The sequence below is a fragment of the Varanus komodoensis genome, unplaced genomic scaffold, assembly GCF_004798865.1.
Source record: "Varanus komodoensis strain SLA01 unplaced genomic scaffold, ASM479886v1 scaffold40, whole genome shotgun sequence".
Taxonomy (NCBI): Eukaryota; Metazoa; Chordata; class Lepidosauria; order Squamata; family Varanidae; genus Varanus; species Varanus komodoensis.
Window position 1 is genome coordinate 2,502,343 of NW_025335942.1, and position 18,429 is coordinate 2,520,771.

Sequence of the window (18,429 nt, forward strand, 5' to 3'; positions counted from 1 at the left end):
TATTATTATTTTCTACAAACTAAAAAAAGGAAACTAAAAAAAATCAATCATCAGAACCATTAGACCTGCTGGGTCAGCCCCCCCTTTTTTTATAGCAATCCGTAAATATATTCAAATCTACACATAGTCCTGTTTCTCTAGCCAATGATAAAAAGTTCCAGGTTTGATAGAAGTATGTATCCTCTTTCTCCTTCAGAGTTTGTCAGTCTGTCCATTTCAGTGCAATCCAGAATCTTTTTCAAAATCAGTTCATCAGTGGGTGGTTCTTCACTCCTCCAATGTTGAGCAAATGCAATTCTTGCCGCAGTGATTACATGTAGAATCAAATAAGTTGCTTGTTTATCAAGGGAAGGAATACGGAGTGCTACTTCTGTTGCGTGGTCATGTGACCAAGTGATGGGATGAATAAGAACATAATAAAAGCCATGCTGGATCCAAACAATGGCCCACGCAGTCTAGCACTCTGCACAGATGGTGGCAATCCAGATGTGCACAGGACCTCCTCAAGGATGAGCTCAAGACCTCCGCCTGACCAGGCTCCTCAGCAACTGGTGAACGAGCTGAGGAGGAGCTGGTAAGAGGTGGCCCATAGCCAGCAAGACTAATAGTTACTGACCGCCTCCTCCTCCTTGAATTCATGGTGTCCCCTTTTTAAAGCAATCCAAGTTGATGGATGCCACCACTTCCCGTGGAGGCAAATTCCATCATTCAGCCATACATTTTATGAAGAAGTGCTTCCTTTTTATCTGTCCTAAACCTCCCATCAGTTGGGATAACTCCAGGTTTCAGTGTTACGGGAAAGGGAGAAAAAGGACTTCTTCCCCACTCTTTCCTCACGATGAATAATTTTAAGCACCTCAGTCCCAGACAAAAGAATTGCGTAAGAGGAGTATGATCTTGGCAGTTCTATTTTCTCTTCTGTTCCTAATTATGCCTAGCATGGAGTCTGCCTTTTCTTCTGGATTGACCTTTTCATTGAGCCATCCCCTACCCCACCCGAAGATCCCTTTCTTGCTCAGTTGCTCCCAGCAGTTCTCACCAGACTGTACTTACAGTTGGGATTTTTTGCCCTAATATGTATTACTTTACTGGTGTTTACACTGAACTTTGCCATTTTGATGCCCGCTCTCCCAGCTTGAAGAGATCCCTTTGGAGCTCCTCGTAAACCTTTTTTGGTTTTAACCACCGTACATAGTTGGGGTGTCATGAGTAAACTTGGCCATGTCATTGCTTTATGAATCAGTTGAAAAGCACTGGCCCTAATACAGAACCCTACAAGACCACTGTTCACATCCCTTTACTGGGAGAAATTGCTATTTATTCCCACTCTTGGCCTTCTGTTCTTCGACCAGTTTTATTTATTTATTGTGGAAGTTTCTATGCCGCCCCATTCGCCAAAGCCTCGATAAATAATCACAATATAAAAACAATAAAATTTGAGTCGACCTGGCTAACTTATCTTTTAGTTAATGAAAATGTCACACAAATGGAAATGACAGGTTTGTTTTGAACCAACAGTGGGAGTAACCACTTGAAGATGAAGAATCTGCTCCCTTATCTTCCACCTTCATACCAGTGGCTGAGGTGACAACTAGAGAAGGGGGATAATGTTCAGGCATTAATGAGGACATAATGAGGTTCCACAGTTAATGAGGACAGACACACCCCTTTCAGTCCATGACTTCCAGATATGTTCAAGAGCCTTTGGTGAGAGACTTCGTCAAAAGCCTTTTGGAAATCCAGTGAACAATGTCTACTGGATTGCCTGTCCACATGCTTAGTAGCGTTTCTTTGAAACTCTTAATGTGCTAGTGAGACAGGACTTCCCCTTGCAGAAGCCATGTTCATTCTTTTTCAGCAGAGCTTGTCCCTCTGTGTGCTTATGGATTCTACCTTTAATGGTGCTTTCAGGCCATTTACCCAAAACAGGCATTAAGCAAACTGGCCTGTAATGCCTGAATTCTCCCTGGATCCCCCTTTAAAAAATGGTGTTACATTGATCTTTTTCCAGTCCTCTGGTACAAAGGCTAAGTTGGGACATATTGAATATTTCCATCAGCAAATTTCATTCATCAGTTAAGAATTCCAGAATGGATACCATCTGGGCCACATGATTTAATGATAAACCTAAATAAAAATACAAGTTAAGGAAGGGGTGTTGAGTAGCTATAAATGTAGTTTGCTTGGAAAATCCTATGTATCACTCAGATTTAAGTTTCATTATGTCCAATATGACTTGCTCCCAAGTAACTACTAGCTGAAGTTACTTGTAAAGAGGTTTGTGGCCTGATTTCTAAAATATAATTTCTGAATTGTGAACGTAACTACCACAGGCTCAATAAACTGTCCACTCTACTCTACTCCACTAATTTAACTACCCTTCCAGTCAGTCCTATGATTGTTTTATCATTTCCGTTTTTCCTATTTTGCACGGACTCTAGGTTCAGTGGTAAGTGGAAAGCCACTTGACACATTCTCAGAGGCACTTTATCCACAACAAAGCCCAAATACTGAAAAAAGATTTCTTAGCTGAAATCTTGGAACAGATTAAATTACGGAGAAGACAAGGGGCAAGTGCATACATTTTTATTAAGGGTAGCAGGAGGAAGGAAAAATTAGCAGGGATTGTTATGCTGAGGAGACCAGAATGTAGTTTTATTGCAACAGGTATGGTTAGTATTTAATCTCTAAAGAGGCTAAAGCTTTAATCTCTGTAGGATATACAGCTAGGTCTCAGTTAGTGTGGATAATGAATCCCATGAAGTGGTCGCATTATTCAAATCTGCACCAAAGTTATAATTAAACGTAAAATATGATAATTGGTTCCAGCTAAACTGAAACAGACAATGAAATTTTTTAAACATAAGTTGTAATATGTTTATTAACAAAATGTTACAGTAGCTGACAAAAAAGAATAACCAACACTGCATTAAACATTTCTTCATTATTCTTTTCTTTCGCTCTCTTGAACAAATTTGTCTGAATGGCTGCTCTGGTTTGGGGAATCCTTTTTGGATTGCAATCCACAATCCATACAGTTAAGATGCTTCATTTCTATCAGTGCGATACCTCTATTCCTTGTAGGTGTTTGCAAACCCTTTTATTTCCCCTGCATGTTTTATAATATTCTGTACTGTAGATTCCGACATCTTGTTCTATGTTAAAGTTGCTATGACCATGTTCATGCCGTTCAATCACATCAACTTTTGCTCTGTTGTTGTTGTTGCCTGTCGCGAAGTCATGTCCGACCCATCACGACCCCATGGGCAACATTCCTCCAGGCCTTCCTGTCCTCCATCTTCCCCCGGAGTTCACTCAAGCTCATGCCAACTGCTTCAGGGACTCCATCCAGCCACCTCATCCTCTGCCATTCCCTTCTTCTTTTGCCCTCAATTGTTCCCAGCATTAGGCTCTTCTCCAGGGAGTCTTTCCTTCTCATTAGGTGGCCAAAGTATTTGAGTTTCATCTTCAGGATCTGGCCTTCGAAAGAGCAGTCAGGGTTGATCTCCTCTAGGACTGACTGGTTTGATCGCCTTGCTGTCCAAGGGTGTTCATGCTGTTCAATCACATCAACTTTTGCTCTAGCCTCTTCTTTTTTTGCACTCATTTAAAATTATTAAAACAAATCCCAAAAGCGAATGCATATTACAGCAAGCAATAGGACAAGTACTCACATGTGTGCAAACTAAAGTAGCAGTGTCTAAAACCCTAATGGTAACCCATCGACCTCAACCGGGCATGCACTGGCCTCACATTAACTGAATGTTGATTTGTAGTAGGCATGACCTGGTTTCCTTGTACAATTAGCACTAAATTGAATATCTGGTTATTCAAACTTGCATTAGTAATGACCTAGCTGTATTCCATCAGTATTAAATGTGTGAATAAGGGAAAGCTGGAATTGGTGAGAGAAAAGCATTCTGCTTATACGCTGCGGCACTCTTTGTTTAAAGTAATCTTTAACATTGGTGAAATGTAAATAAATTCTAATAAATTTACATGTAGTAAAAGCTTGTGCAAGTATGTGCCACAGGCCTATAGGTCCATGTTTCTTCTGCCCTTCAAGACTGAGACAGCGGATTCCAGCTATACTTTTAAGTTTTGTACTACAGCTCATGAAGAGGCAAAGCTGAGGGTACCTGTGCTGTACAGACCTTACTCTGCTACTCCAGGGCCCCTGCGATGCCAACCAAACAATGACCTTCTGACTTTACAGCTTCAGCTAGCACAGGAAGAACCATCTGGGCCGTAAGTGAAGATCGAGGGCACTCCAAGGTCAGAACCAAGTTCCAAGTTCCAACCTCACAGCCTATTTCTGAGGTCAGAGCTGGGATTCCAACCTCTCCTATGTCCATCAGCAACCATACGATTAACCTGAGTAGAAAGAACAGTTCCACACTCTTAAAATTCTGTTGCTCATAAAAATGAAATCTGTCAAATGAATTAACCTGAATGTTGGCATCCTTGATTTAACAGGGGATCTACAAATGTACGAAATTTCAAACCTGTGCTATAGGTGAAGAAAGTTAAAAAGTGCTTAAAACTGACACATTTACCCCCTTTGCTCTGATATTTAAATAGGCATATCCTGTATTTCTTGCCATTTTTCAAAGCACTAACATATTTTATTCAAGCTTATCAAAGAAGGCAATCCTGAGCAGCATTTCAAAAGCTAGAATGCTGCCAGTACTCCACTGTCTTCAGAGAGTTCTATATTGCAGAGGGAATTTATTGGCAGTAACTATTCCCTCAGTATGAAAAAAGACCCCTCATAGTTAAACTATACTTCATGGATTACCATAGCATGGGCTGGGGGGAGGGAATATGGGGCTTTTAATTTTTCCCTAATGCTGCAAACCTGATCCGGATTGAGAGGCCTATGCCTCCCCTGTCCATTGTCAAAGTGTGAAATATGATGCGTAGCCGCTGCCCTCCTTGATCTGGATTAAGCAACAGGATGCAGGCAAATGGTCAAAGTCTTCCAATCCTGCTCCTAGGGTCCCACTCCCTATGTTTTTTTTTTTTTTTGCCCATTGAAGAAATTTCACCTTTACAAGGCCTCTTGATTAACTAAAGAGTAAAATTATATGATTTTCACAACTCAAAACAATGACTTTTAAGCATGGCTCAGAATTGCTGCTACTCTACACATAAATAAGTCCCAGTATGTTTACAGGAGATTCCATAGGATAGTGCTTTCTGGAAAATCTACTAGTTCTATCATTTTAAATATAGGTAGTCCAGCTGTTTATAGTTTTAATCCACTCAGCAAAAACACTACTATGAAAATTTATAATTGAATAAAATGCTAATGAAGCTAAAATGTTTGCTGACAATAATTTGTTTAATAAGAGGGGGAAATGAAGGAATAGGAACAATTCATATATTCTATTTACATCTATATACAGCATAAATGATAGGAGAAGATGGAGCCCGATAAATCAGCTATGCACTAGTTAGAACTAGCAGAGGTGGGCAACATATGGCCTTCCAGATGTTTTGTCCTGCATCTCCCATTCATCCTTCACTATTGGTTATGCTAACAAGGGCAAAAGCCCAAAACATCTGGGGGGAAGGTCCTACGAGTTTCCCACCCTACCTTAAGGCTTTTCCTTTGTAAAGTATTTCATTAGCCTCACAAAAAAGTCATCCTCAGCATATTCCATGAGAGCCCCTCAGGGCCAAAAAGAGTTGTGTTGGAGGCATTTTCCAACAGGTATCTTTTTATATGGTAACCTGCAATCCTGTGCAGGGTTATTCAGAAATAAACCTCTCTTGAATACAGTGGAATTTATTTACTCAGTTAATCACACAGGTGAGTGTCAGAATCTTTCCATGATTCTGGAAAGAATCAATATTGCACCAATACTGCAGGGATATTTTATCAGTACAGTGCCAGAGCCAATATTTGTGCCTATTTTAAAGAATACCTGATGCTGTTTTATTGGCATTGGTGAGAAAGTGACTGAGAAACTATTAACCTACCTCTCTCAAAACAATATAAGATACCTTATAAAATGCCAAGGTATAAACAACTAAAAATGCTTAGGGATAAATAATTAACAATTTGAAAAATATAAGTAAGAAAAATAAGAAAGTAACAAGCCTGATTCTTGGAAGTACATTCCAGGAATGATAAAATATGTCAGAGTCCCCTTCCTGAAGCTGAAGGCACCCCAGTGACTTGCCTCCGCTCATCCCCTTCCTCTCCCGTTTTCCAGAATTACAAATCTTGGATAAAACATCATGGAGGTCAAAATGGGGATGTTCTAGTTGGTAGGGAAGAGAAGGGAAAGGAAACACCAGAAGATCTTGTACCCTAAAGCTCTGGCTTCATGACTTTTCTAAATGGGTTCAGAAAGCCACCCACAATAAATAAATACAAAGGAAGCTGTAAGTGCAGAAGCAACTGATTAACTGTTGTCTCTCCTGGCAGAAACCCAGTGGAGCACAGGAAGCTCAGAAGCCTGCAATCCCATCAGGCTGTGCCCTACTTGTGCAGCATTAGGGAGCAATCGGAGGACCACAGAGCTTGTCTGAGGGGCCAAGACTGGAGGCAGAAGCGGGGCTCAGGCAGCTGATCCCTCGCACAGCCAGAACAGAAAGAATTGGTACGGGCTGGCAAAATGGCAGCGGCCAGGTTATGAACCATCCGGGGCCTCTTCAACCTCCTTCCTGGGGAGGCAAAGATTGTCTCCATGGTTTCTCCTGCCCCACACTGGACAGCCAAGCACCTCTAAATTCAGGGGCTCCCTATCATTGAGGACAGAACGGTGTGCTAAGACTGTTTACTAACGCTTTTCTTTATGGCAAGCAGGAATGTGCACTATGTTATATTTTGATATTTTGAGAGTATATTTTTAATAAAAATGCAAAATAACCAGATGATTGTTGAACCCACAGAAAACAACATTTAGTGTATGCATGAACTTTAATCAACCATAGATATTTAACTGGCTGCCAAACACCTCCTAGAAACCAGAACTACAGTCTGAAAACTCTCAGCTCCAACTAGAGGCATAGGAGGCTTGAGAAACATGAAGGGGAATCCTGATTTTTTAAACCTGAGGTTCGTTCCACAGCAGCTCTGCTTCTGCAGAGGGAGGGAAAGATGGGGCTTCGTGGGCTGAGCTTCTGCCTTGTTATATACTTGAACATGCCATACGACCTCATGCAACATAGCTCACCAAGCAGTCATATGGTCCCTGGGCAAGCATCTCAGAGACCACAGGATGGCTCAAAAGGCCCTACTGAGGACAGAGGCAGCTCTCCAATCTCAGAGATAAAACCTTACCCCCTTGTAGCAGGAGCAAAGAGAGCTCTCACCTCTCTGAAGGGGACACCACAGTGGACCAGGAAGGAGAAGACAGGGAGGAGCCGCCATATGATTTATCCCGAGCCACCCCAGCGATCTTCTCTCCCAGTCTTTTTAGCCGTTCGGTACAAAATTATAGATAAACTTGATTAAAGAATTTGCAGTGGAGCACCTTGGAACAATACCGAAAAGAATTCAAAGGGTTTTCCCCACAAGAATCCCAGGAGGTTCCTTCCTTCCCCACCAAATTCACAGCGCATTGTTGCCTGTGCTGTGCTCCCCTCCACTCAGAGGGACAGCAAAGGTTACTAGTCAAGGTAGCTTTCACAATCCCAATTTAATCATCTACGAACAATCTCTCCAAGGTGTACCTGTGGTGCACCTGATAATTAGTTTCCTCAAATATTTGCAATTTTTTTCAAAAAATGTTTATTGCCGCTTGTGTGCAACCACCATGGCAAACCTATAGCAGATGTGAAGAACATGCTAACCTACCATGGCTTTTAAGCCACCGTGTTAGCGTGTCATACAAACCCAGCCAAGTAGGGCAGGGCTGCAACGAACGAACAAAGCTTCTCCGTACTTGTTCTGGAGTATTTATCTCTAGTTTTTACATTTTAATCTATTTCTCAAGGTTTTCATTCAGTGGCTGGAACCAATTCCCATTTGTACAACAAGCTTTCCACCATTCATTAAAGATACAATCTGCGATTACAATATTTTCTTGTTTGCTAGTTAGAGTCAAAAATAATGTATACCTAGGAGAGTTTGATATGTCTGTGCCCTTCTCCAGTGTATTGTTTATATGCTTATGTTTAACAGTGGGCTGAAGTGTCTTAAAGTAAAGAGAAATTATCATATGGAACAGCAGCTTCACAATTCTCCTTTTATACTTCAAGAAAGGGTAGCAGTTCCAACACTGTATTTTTAAAAAACGGAATAGCTAAGAACAACCCCTAAAAGCAAATCATTCCCAATGGTTGCGATCAAAGAAGTATCTGACCTCACTTGTTGGCAACAGCATACAAGAAAATTATAAACAAGGTTTGAATAAAAGACAACATTGTATCTCTACACTATTTTTCTCTTGTGATAAATATGTTTAAACCATTTTAAAGCCTTTGAATTCAAAGGTTAGTATCCAATGTTGGTCCTACTTACAGTAGACCCATTGAAATTACTAAGTCTTAAGTTAGTCATGATTAATTTACATCCCATTTATTTCATTGGATCTAGACTAAACAAGCCTTACGTCAGATTTTATCCACAGATACAACCCAAAGGACCCTGATGTCGCCACATTTAAAGAGAACTATTGAAATCAACGGCAAGGCCCATTTATTTCAAAGGGTCTGCTCTAAAACCCATGTATTTTTACATCTTTCTTTTTTAAACCATTTATACAGTCAACCTTAGTAGTCTTTTGAAAATGTAATTCTAGATTAGCAAACACTTTTAGGCTGTGTGTACATAAGCATAAGCACGCATCCTTAGACCCAGTCCACCCGCACATACAGAATACATACATCTATAATAAAGCCAAATGTAAGCACTTTTAAATGCAATTCATTTCAATGGGAGACAGAGTTAAGCACGTTTGTTTCTCCCACTGAAACAAATTGCATGGGAAACACCCCTAACTTTGTGTGGAATTAGGCCCATAATATCTTTGAATCTGATATACTTTCAAGATTTTTATATGGACTTTACAAACTAAATTGGTTTAGCACAATTAAAAACCATTGCTGTAAACAGTCAGTTTTTAACACATGTATGTAATTGTCCATATGTTAACAGATGCATCTGTATCTGTAATTAAGGCTGTAATCCAATGCATGCTTACCTGGGAGGAAGCTCACAGGATACAGTAAGATGTAGCTCTGAGTAATCTTGCATAGCATAGGGCTACATTAAATGTAATACTTGGAAAAGTTGGTTGGGAACATTATTGTTTAGGGGCCAACTCCCTATCTACAGAACTGCAGAAAACAATATATTGAAAAAAATAATATTCCTTTGTATTGTGAATTTGTACATTGATTACCACAACATAAAACTGAGCAGGCCCAATATTGGAGACAAGCAGGAAAATGTGATATTCCAGGTGTCTAGGCAGAGTCCAGGGCACATGATCATGCAACCTTTCTCAGTACTTGGATGGGAGATTTTTTTAGAATCCCATGTAAGCAACTGATAATCCATATCCACTGGATTATGAAAGAAAGGGTAATCTGTTTGAAAATCTGTTTGAAACATGCAGTGAAAGCTAAGAAGAAACAGATTTTTAAAAAATCAGATTCTTTTCTTAATTTGAGAACGTGGGAATGTATGTTCTTGCAAATATACTTAGACTATACATACACCACTGTCAGAAACATGTGCCCGAATTCCCATGTTAACAGTTATGCGATACATACAAAGTTGTACAAATTGTAAACTGAGTGGATATCTGTTGATGTTTCCAGTTGTCTATGGAACCAGAGTTGTAAGGAAAGAAGTATAAATAGTGAACTGAGTTTTAGGCAGGACGGAATTTTCTTTGCAGTGATGATCATGTGGATAGTGTTTTAATAGTATGAGAATGTGTGAAAGGCTTTTATACTTTCCTTCCTTTCTTCCATCAACATAATCCTTGCTGAAAGTATAGAAAAATAGGCAGGGATACCATAACATGTATTATGTACCTCTTAATACATTAATTCCTCTGTACTCAGAATCAGCGGCAGCAAAGTCTGAAGACTATTTTAGAAGGAGCAAACCCCTATGCACAAAGGTAGATACTGAAATTTACTTTGGTATGAAATCTAATGTAACACAATTATTAGAAGCTGATTTTGCTAGAAACATATTTATGAATGTACTCTTCCAGTGGCAGGAAATATAATCATAACATTGGTTTCAGAATTAAGGCTCTCTTCACACATTATGTTGTGGTTTTTAATTTTGAGCTGTCAATTGTTTTACTCCATCTCAGTGAGAAGGAACATTTTATGCTGTATTAGTATGAGTTTTGTTGCTTTGCATTACTGTTTTTTTGTATTTGTAATATTGTACTTTTAAAAATGTTTACTCTGCAAGCTATGCAGGGAGTGGTCATAAGCTTAAATAACAATAATAGACGTCTTTACCATATATGAGATGTATACATCAGTGATAGAGATAATTGTGCTTATCATCTGGAAACAACTGAAAATGACCGGGTGCAACACTTGCTACTTCATCAAACCAGCATCACTATAACAGCAAGAATCAAGAAAAGCCCAGGGGAGAAAAAAGGAGGTTGGATGGCTAGGGAAAATCCCTGAAACACAGAATGGCTGAAGGTTACAGAAGCTGCATAAATGTAATTCAAATTAAATAAATAAAGTAGCATGGCTGAGCTGACTGTTTCAACCTGTCTCTATGTCAACCTGTTGGTAAAGCAGCTAATTATAATACATCAAAGCAAGGAAAAGGGATGGCAAAGTTGAGGATAAATGGGAACAGGGTGTTAATCAAAATTTAGCAGAGGGCTAAAGACACCCACAAGAGGGGGCATATTTTGTTGATGATCCCTATGATGAAGACATATAAACTGGAGAGCAGGTTTTGGCACTACAGCTACAGTAGCAGATGTTTCTAGAAATCTCTGCATGATTACTGGAACATGTGTTTTCACCTTCGATTTATAATGCATATGCAAAATTGATAAGAATAAACTGTCCCCTTATGGAGATTTCTACTGAATTTATATTGTATTTCAATTGAGTTGGTAAACTTTAACTGGATGGTCGGATGGCACATGTTCATTTGCTCATGCAATGAAATAGTTTACACTCCAGCTTTGCAGGCAAGCAAGAGCCGTCATTTTGACTGGGAAGATATTTAAAGCACTTACAGCCAAGATGCTGAAGGGAGGGAGAGGAGAGAAGAGAAAGGGTGACTCAATGCAGCAGCATCAGGTCCTTCTCAACTCCCCTCCATGGATGATTTGATGGTTTGCTTCTGCTGCTTGACCTCTGCAGGTGTGCAGAACATCAAGAAGGCTGCACACACGTACATCACCTTTCTCCTCTCCAAGGTGCAGAGGCCAGGTCAGGAGTTGGGACTGGCCATGCCCCTTTTCCCTTCATACATGCACCGAAGGCGCGGAGAGGTCTGCAAGAATAGGCACCCAGGAGAAGCAAAATGGGGGGCTGTGTACTGCTGACAGTGGGGGAATGGGCTGCTCAGAAAAGGCTGGGGCTCCCCAAAGGTTGGGGAGCCAGGAAGCCCCGGACTGGCAGGCCTAGAAAGCTGCATGTTGTTGCTTGTGGTTTCAGAGGTAACTAAAGGCTGCAGGCGACCCTAGAGAAACAACAGGTGGCTTATTCATTTTTTATATTTACACCCCCGCCTTTCTTCCGACCAAGAAATGCTCAGGCAAGGCTGCTTACGCAAGTCTTCTCCATTCAATCCTATCTCACGGCAACAACCCTGCGAGGTAGGCTGGGCTAAGAGGGCGCGCCTGGCCCAAGCAGGCCCACGGCCGAGCGAGGCCTAGAGCCCGGCCCGAGGCGCTCCTGCCCGCCGCGCCGCGCCACCCCACCCCGCACGGCCCCTTGGCCGCAGGCGCGCAGCCGCCACGCGAGGGTGGTCCCGCCGGCGGCCCCGCAGAGAAGGGTCGCCGGCGGCCCCGCGCTCCCTCCCCCCCGCCCGCCCCCCCCGCCCGAGCGGCGCGCCGCTGCCTCACCCGCCTGTTGCGGTCCGCCTGCTGCACCTCGCGCTCCTCGGGCCCCTGGCGGATGAGCGCCCGCACGGCGAGGGCGTTGTTGGTGCAGCAGGCCCGGAAGAGCGAGAGCGGCTCCGGGCTGCCGCACGGGTCGGACTCGCCCAGCGACCAGTCGTCCTCGTCGTCGGCCCGCGGCGGGTAGAAGGAGTCGTCGGAGGCGATGCTGCGCGTGTCCGGCAGCTGCGAGAAGTCCTCGTACTCCTCGAACTCGTCCTCGTCGCCGCTCTCCGGCGCCGGCTCCGCGCCCGCGGGGCCGCCGGCGGGGCTCCACTCGGGCTCCGCCGGCTCGCCTTCCGACCGCCCGGGCGGCGGCGCCGGCGGCTTCCCCGCGGCGGGAGCCCGGCATTCCCCGACGCCCTTCGCGTCTCCGGACAGCAGCACCATCGTCGCCTCCCTTCGCCGCGGGAGGCGAGGAGCTTGGGCCTTGCTTGGGAGTTGTCACCCCCGGGAGCGACAGGGCGCCCCCGAGGCTCCGGGCCTCCCGCGCCGAGGCATACAAGCACACGCGCGTGCAAACGCAGCGTGCAACGCGCGGCCAGAAGAGGAGGGGGGCCGCCACATAAGCCCCCCGCACACACGAACAAAACGAGAGATTAAGTCCTTTCCACCCCTCTTCCGAAAGAGCAGAGGGGAACTCCCACTGTGGGCAAAGCGGGAAACCCCAAATCTTCCAGGGCCTCGACGGCGTGCAACAAGACCCGAGCCTGCTCCTCTGGTTAAGATCTCACCCAGGCCCCCGAGGGTGCGGTCAGCACACCCACATCCAGTTGAGCGGCCTGGGGGAGAAAAAGCCCCCCAAGGTCACGGCGTGCCCAGGCAGAAGAAGCGTCCCAGGAAAAGGGAGCACAGGCGGCCTCCATGGAGCTGGCGCCCCACGCAATTTTCTGCACGTCTCTGCTCCAAACGTATTGCAGAAGTTTACGCCATAGTTCATCTCCGGCCAACAGTAGCAGGATAACCTGTAATGCTGGGATAACCCCGTAATTGCTATGTTCACCCTAATATTTACTCCAGGTCGTAGATGCTCCTCTTATCCGTCCAGTGGTGTTTCAACGGCAATGCCCATCCTTCTGGAAGTGATCCTACCTCGATTAATCTTCTTCGCGCAATTATGGGATCAAGAAGAGGGGCACAGGTGCTTCCCGGGCTTCCCAGGGTTCGGAAAACACGATTCCTGGGAACGTGCTGGAGTTTCCCATCAAAGCAATCTGATGCGCGCGGGCAGGAGCAACGGGGAGTTTGGGGGAACCGCGGGAGGTGAATCTTTCACCGCCTGCTAGCGCGCTTCTGCGGAGGGGAGAAGTCCAGACTCGCTGCTGCACAGCGGCCAGCCAGGGCAAACGGGGGACAGGAGCAGCAACTTCTTGCTTCTGCGTGTGTGGGGAAGGCGGCGAGGGGGGGAGAGGCTTTGCCTTGCCAGGAAAAACCAGCGTCTCGCGCTATCTGGTTTCCAGCTCTGGTCCAGCCCTTGCGCAAACGTGGAAGCGCGGCCGCCCCGCTCGCTTTTCCGAAAAGGGACTTGGCAAGCAGGAGGGTGAATCACGTGCTCTTCCCGCCAGAAAGAGCAACCCGGTCGTGTGGACGTCCTCCGCGCCGCAGCCCGCCAAACGCCGAGCAGCTGGAGGCAGATCCCGCCAGGGCATCCGAGCAGGAGCGCGGCTCGCGGCGCTATTGCAGCGTTCAGAGGCGCGCAGTCGAGATTTCCGCGCCGCCGCCCGTGCGCTTCTAGAAGGTCATGCGCTGCTTTGCGCCCTCTTGTCAGGGCAGCGGGCGAGCAAAGAAACGCGCCGCGACAGACGCTCCAGCCCTCGATCGGTCCTCTTCCAGGATGGTTCAGGAAAGGCTGCAAGGAGGGGCGTTTAGAAAACTCCGGCCAGCGAGTCCTAATCCGATCACCAGAAGATTGAGGCTCCAGCTTAGCGTGTTGACATCAGGGACACATTTGCAAAGCGATTTACATGCAGCTGTCCATGTTGGGTTTTATGCATCGGCGAGGAAAATTGTCATTGACAGGTGAGTAATTTGAATTCCCTCCGGACTTTCAGCCCCGTCTCTCCTCTTGGGCTTTTCCTCCCATTCTTCTCGGCAGAGTTGTTCAGACACGAATGTCCCAAGGTAGCATTCCAACGTCCCCACCCGACCCCCCGAAAGTTTCCTCCGGCTTATTGCTATCATGTCTCCGTACGTTGCGAGCCTCGAGTGTGAACACGCGGGGAAAGATTCAATTAAGAATAAATGGAGTTATTACAGTTGCTGAACATAACTGTTCAGGAGCCCAGGGGTTCTTCGGTGAGGAACTTTCAATAACTGCAAGTTATTAATATTTACCTTATTAATGTCGTTGCAGATAAGTACACATTTTAAGAGCATATTCTAAGGAAAAAAGATGCATTTGATACTAGAAACAGCCTGCGTTGTGGGAATAAAAAGGCTTGAATTAACACATGTTTTAAAATAATGGTTGTTTCACTGAGACAGTTCAGACCGCCTTGTAGCATTTTTTAACCAAAACAAGGCAGAAGCTTATGTGCATGAAACTTTTCTCAAAGTGAGCAACATCATAAATATATTAGAGTAAAGGCTGGTATTCTTTGATTGAAAGGTCGCCGTTTCAAGCATAGCTATTTAATAGGATTATAGTTTTAAATTCCTATTTTCTGTTCCATTCATCCTGCATTTGAGTTATCTATATTTAGAACTCTAGACTTCGCTTATCGGATGGCTGTCGGTCATTAATCTGCTAGGGCTTTCTTTCACATTTTTCCTTCAAACTGACACAAATTCAGTGCCACTTGCTTTCTCTAACTGCCCCTGGGGAGAAAGGAAAAGGAAAGGGTGCATACTAGACAATACAACAATATTTTAAATTCCTGGAATAACATAGTGAAGCTACCATACAGTTGGATACTTTTAAAAACTACAGTACTGTATAAGCAAACCTTTGGATACCCCGTCTGTTTCAGAACTGATTTCAAAGTCCCAACAACATGGTTGGGAAAATACATACTAAGTTTCTACCAAAATGCTATATACATGGTTAAATTGCCAGAGGACATCTAGTTTGTCCTTGAAAATCATTATTTTTCTAACCTGTTCAGGACAAGCAATGTTTCCTTTTTAGGTGCATAACTTTCCAGGTCATTGCCAAAACTGAGGCATCCCACGTATAGATAGGTACAAGCTTGCTGTTTTGTGAGCTGGTGAATGTGTACTTACTTAGTTAAGCCATTGGCATAGTTGGGAAGAGGAAGACTAAAATCTTTGTAGCTGGAATCCTATACATTTGCAAGAGAGTATGCCCCCCATGCAGTGGGAGCCAGATTCTGAGGGAAAAAATCCACAGGATTCTTTTGCATCAAAAGATGCAAAACTGCATTGTAACGCTCTTGCTGCTTTAACAAATAAACCAATTTCAAACTGCTTTGATTTTGTCGTGTGTGTATGCCTTGATAAAAGCTAGCAGAAGAAGCTGTGGGAAAGAAAGCAAGTGGGGAAGAATATCGCTTAGTAAAAAGTTAAGGAAAGCAGAAAGGGGCATCCCAGGAGAACGAGAAATGCTACTGTGTACACTTGTCACCCAGTGAAATGCTGCATCTGTTGTTTTGCTTTTTTCGTTGTGACTTTCAAGCAACAATTGATGGATAACCTCCACAATCATGGTTAAAAATCATCAACTGATGAACAGCATAGATTTTGGTATATTTAGAGAGGGGACTGGGCAGCTCTGCACACCTGCACTCCCGGCATTTCCTGCAGTGGCTTTCAGAAGGGCTAATTTTGATGGATCAGGGAGGAAAGGTACATTTAAGGGGAAACCATAGTTCAGGAGTGGAGCAGATGCTTTGCTTACACAAGTGCTGAGTTTGATTCTGGGTTATCTAGCGAAAGGGAAACAAGAAACAGATGATATGAAGAAAGGCCTCTGCCTGTGACCTTGAAGAGCATCTGCCAGTCAGAGTAGGCAATATTAAGTTAGATGGACAAATTGTCTGTCTGACCCAATACTTTATTTTCTATGCTGTATTTACGTTTCCCTAGGAACAGACATAATAGTTGAGCTGGAAATGAATATTTGATAGTGGTAGTGGCAAAGTAGGTTAGGAGGAGAAAAGAGTTTTCTCAACATGCTCTGTCACATGGCATCAAACTGGATCAGTTATAAGTGGCTAAAGAGTCGTGCTTAATATTTGGTGATGAAAATACCAAGTTTAGTCCTCACATAAATATATACTTTCTAACTTGGAAACTTTTCATCACTAAATCCACATAAGGCAATGCTTACTCAGATAGAGTATGTATGTATGGAAAATCTTCCTACACTAATACTTCGTATAGGTAAAATTTTTGATTTGCAGGGGAAATTTTTCTCATCCTCTGGAGCATGATCTAATTTAGCACATTTATTTATTTGTATTCAGTAAATAAAGCTACAGAAAGCACTCTTGTCAGTTTTGGTGTCCCTCTACACCACAATTATTTGACTTGAGTATTTGTCGTGCCTTCAAATCATCTCCCACTTGTGCCAATCGTGCAAATGAACGCTTCCAAAATATCCTGTCCTTGACGGCCCTGCTCTTGAAAACTCAAGGCTGTGACTTCCTTATGGAATCTCACCTTTGGTCTTCCTCTTTTGCCTTCAACTTGTCCTTGCATTATTGTCTTCTTGAGTTGCGTCTTGCCTTCTCCTGAAATATGCTTGAAATACAGCTTTCCAAGGAAAGATCTGGCTTGATTTGGTATAAGAACCACTTGTTTGTCTTTCCATCCATTTAGGGTATTCTAAAAACTCTCCTCTGGCACCATGTTTGAACAAGTTAATTGTCTTTTGTCAGTTTTCTTCACTGTCCAGGTTTCACTCTCCATACAAAAGGATCAGGATGACAGTCATGACATTGATCTTGGCCTTGGTTTCCAAGGAAACATGCTTGCCCTCCGTCTTTTCTAGTTCCCACATTGCTGCCCTTCCAAGTCTTTTAAAATATTACAGGGATGAAATTATAATGCACAATTAGGGCACAATCCTATTACAATGCCTGGAAGCCGCCAAACTCAGATACTTATGGGCATCCATTACAGAGCACGGGGAGTAGAAGAGGCTCTCTCCCCCAGCCCTACATGTTCTTCTAGACGGTCTTTTTTTGCCTGTCTTGTTAGAGTGTCTCGGAGGGCAAGGAAAGGCAGCTGGGGCAGCTGCAGGACACCTCATCTCATGCACTTTCTGGTCTCTTCCTCTTCCCCATGACAACATGGCTGCCTAGGGAAAGCTGGGAACTATGGGGCTTTTTTTTTTACATAGGAACGTGCCTTTACACAGTTCACATTTAAAGAAACAAACTAAATGTTGTTTAGTTTTAGCAATGATTATTAAATTAATTAATCCAAAGAACCGTGCATATGTTGACAACTCATCTACTTAAGAGAGTTGAGGTCGCTTTTACTCAGGTTGCTGGTGCAGCTTCAGTTCGTTGGTGACTTCTTACTAGTTGCAGTTCACCCTGAGATCCGAATGTATTTCAGAGTGCACATTTTAAAAAACAGGAACATGTTGATTTGTTCAGGGAGCCTTTTTGGCAGAGAAAAGGAATAAAGATTCTTGGGGATATAGAATATTTCAAGTTCCAAGGTCCAAGAAAGCACGTCAACCGTGGTGCAGAAAATCACAGCTCCATCTCCTCTCCCCCATAGCAGGCGGCTGGAAGAACTGCATCAGCAGCTCTCCAAGGTAGGGAAAGCAGGGAGCTGGGGAAAAGAGGTGTGTCAGTGGGTGGGAAAGGGAGTACATGGGAGATGCCTGGATACGAGATCATCTGGAAGCTGTCCATCCTCCTTCCCTCTTCCTCTGAAACATTCCAGTTTAGTGGCCAAATAGCCCATCCAGCGAAATATGCAGGAAGGAGGCGGAAGATGGAGAGGAGAAAATCACCTTTGTTGGGCCTCCTGCTCTGTTTGGGGTGGCCACACACCTGGGAGTCCATAGGATCAAGTGCATAGCAATAGGTGGCACATTAAATAATTGTATGCTCTCATGTACTTGCCAGAGATAATCACCTGAAAACATTAATTACAATTTTTAAACTGCCAATCTTGGCTTATACACACTTGATATCTGTTGGTATCCATTACTGGTACTAATTGATTTATGAAATGTGGAATATTTCAGATAAAGTCCTAGAAAGGGTTCTGCTATATTCCACTTCTCAGAGCCAAAAGTTATTCGGTTCTTGCTCAAAGGTATTGTCTTTAATATAAGTCCCAGCTTTGAATCCTGGCATTGACTTTGCGTTCTGAAGCTGAACTCCAGCTCTCATTAAGTTTAGATTTGCTTGAGCTTGCAGAAACCCCCAGGTTACTCAGAGCTTGCAGA

The 18,429-nt window shown here is 43.7% G+C and overlaps 1 protein-coding gene across 1 annotated transcript in view; it reads right to left on the reverse strand.

Annotated features, from left to right (window-relative positions):
• Nucleotides 1-12,449, reverse strand: part of ANKRD33B (ankyrin repeat domain 33B) — a 47,319-nt gene extending 34,870 nt beyond the window's left edge. Inside the window, 1 exon segment of the mRNA XM_044442803.1 lies at nucleotides 12,027-12,449. Coding sequence (XP_044298738.1) covers nucleotides 12,027-12,449 — 423 coding nt within the window.
• Nucleotides 12,450-18,429: the final 5,980 nt, after the last annotated feature.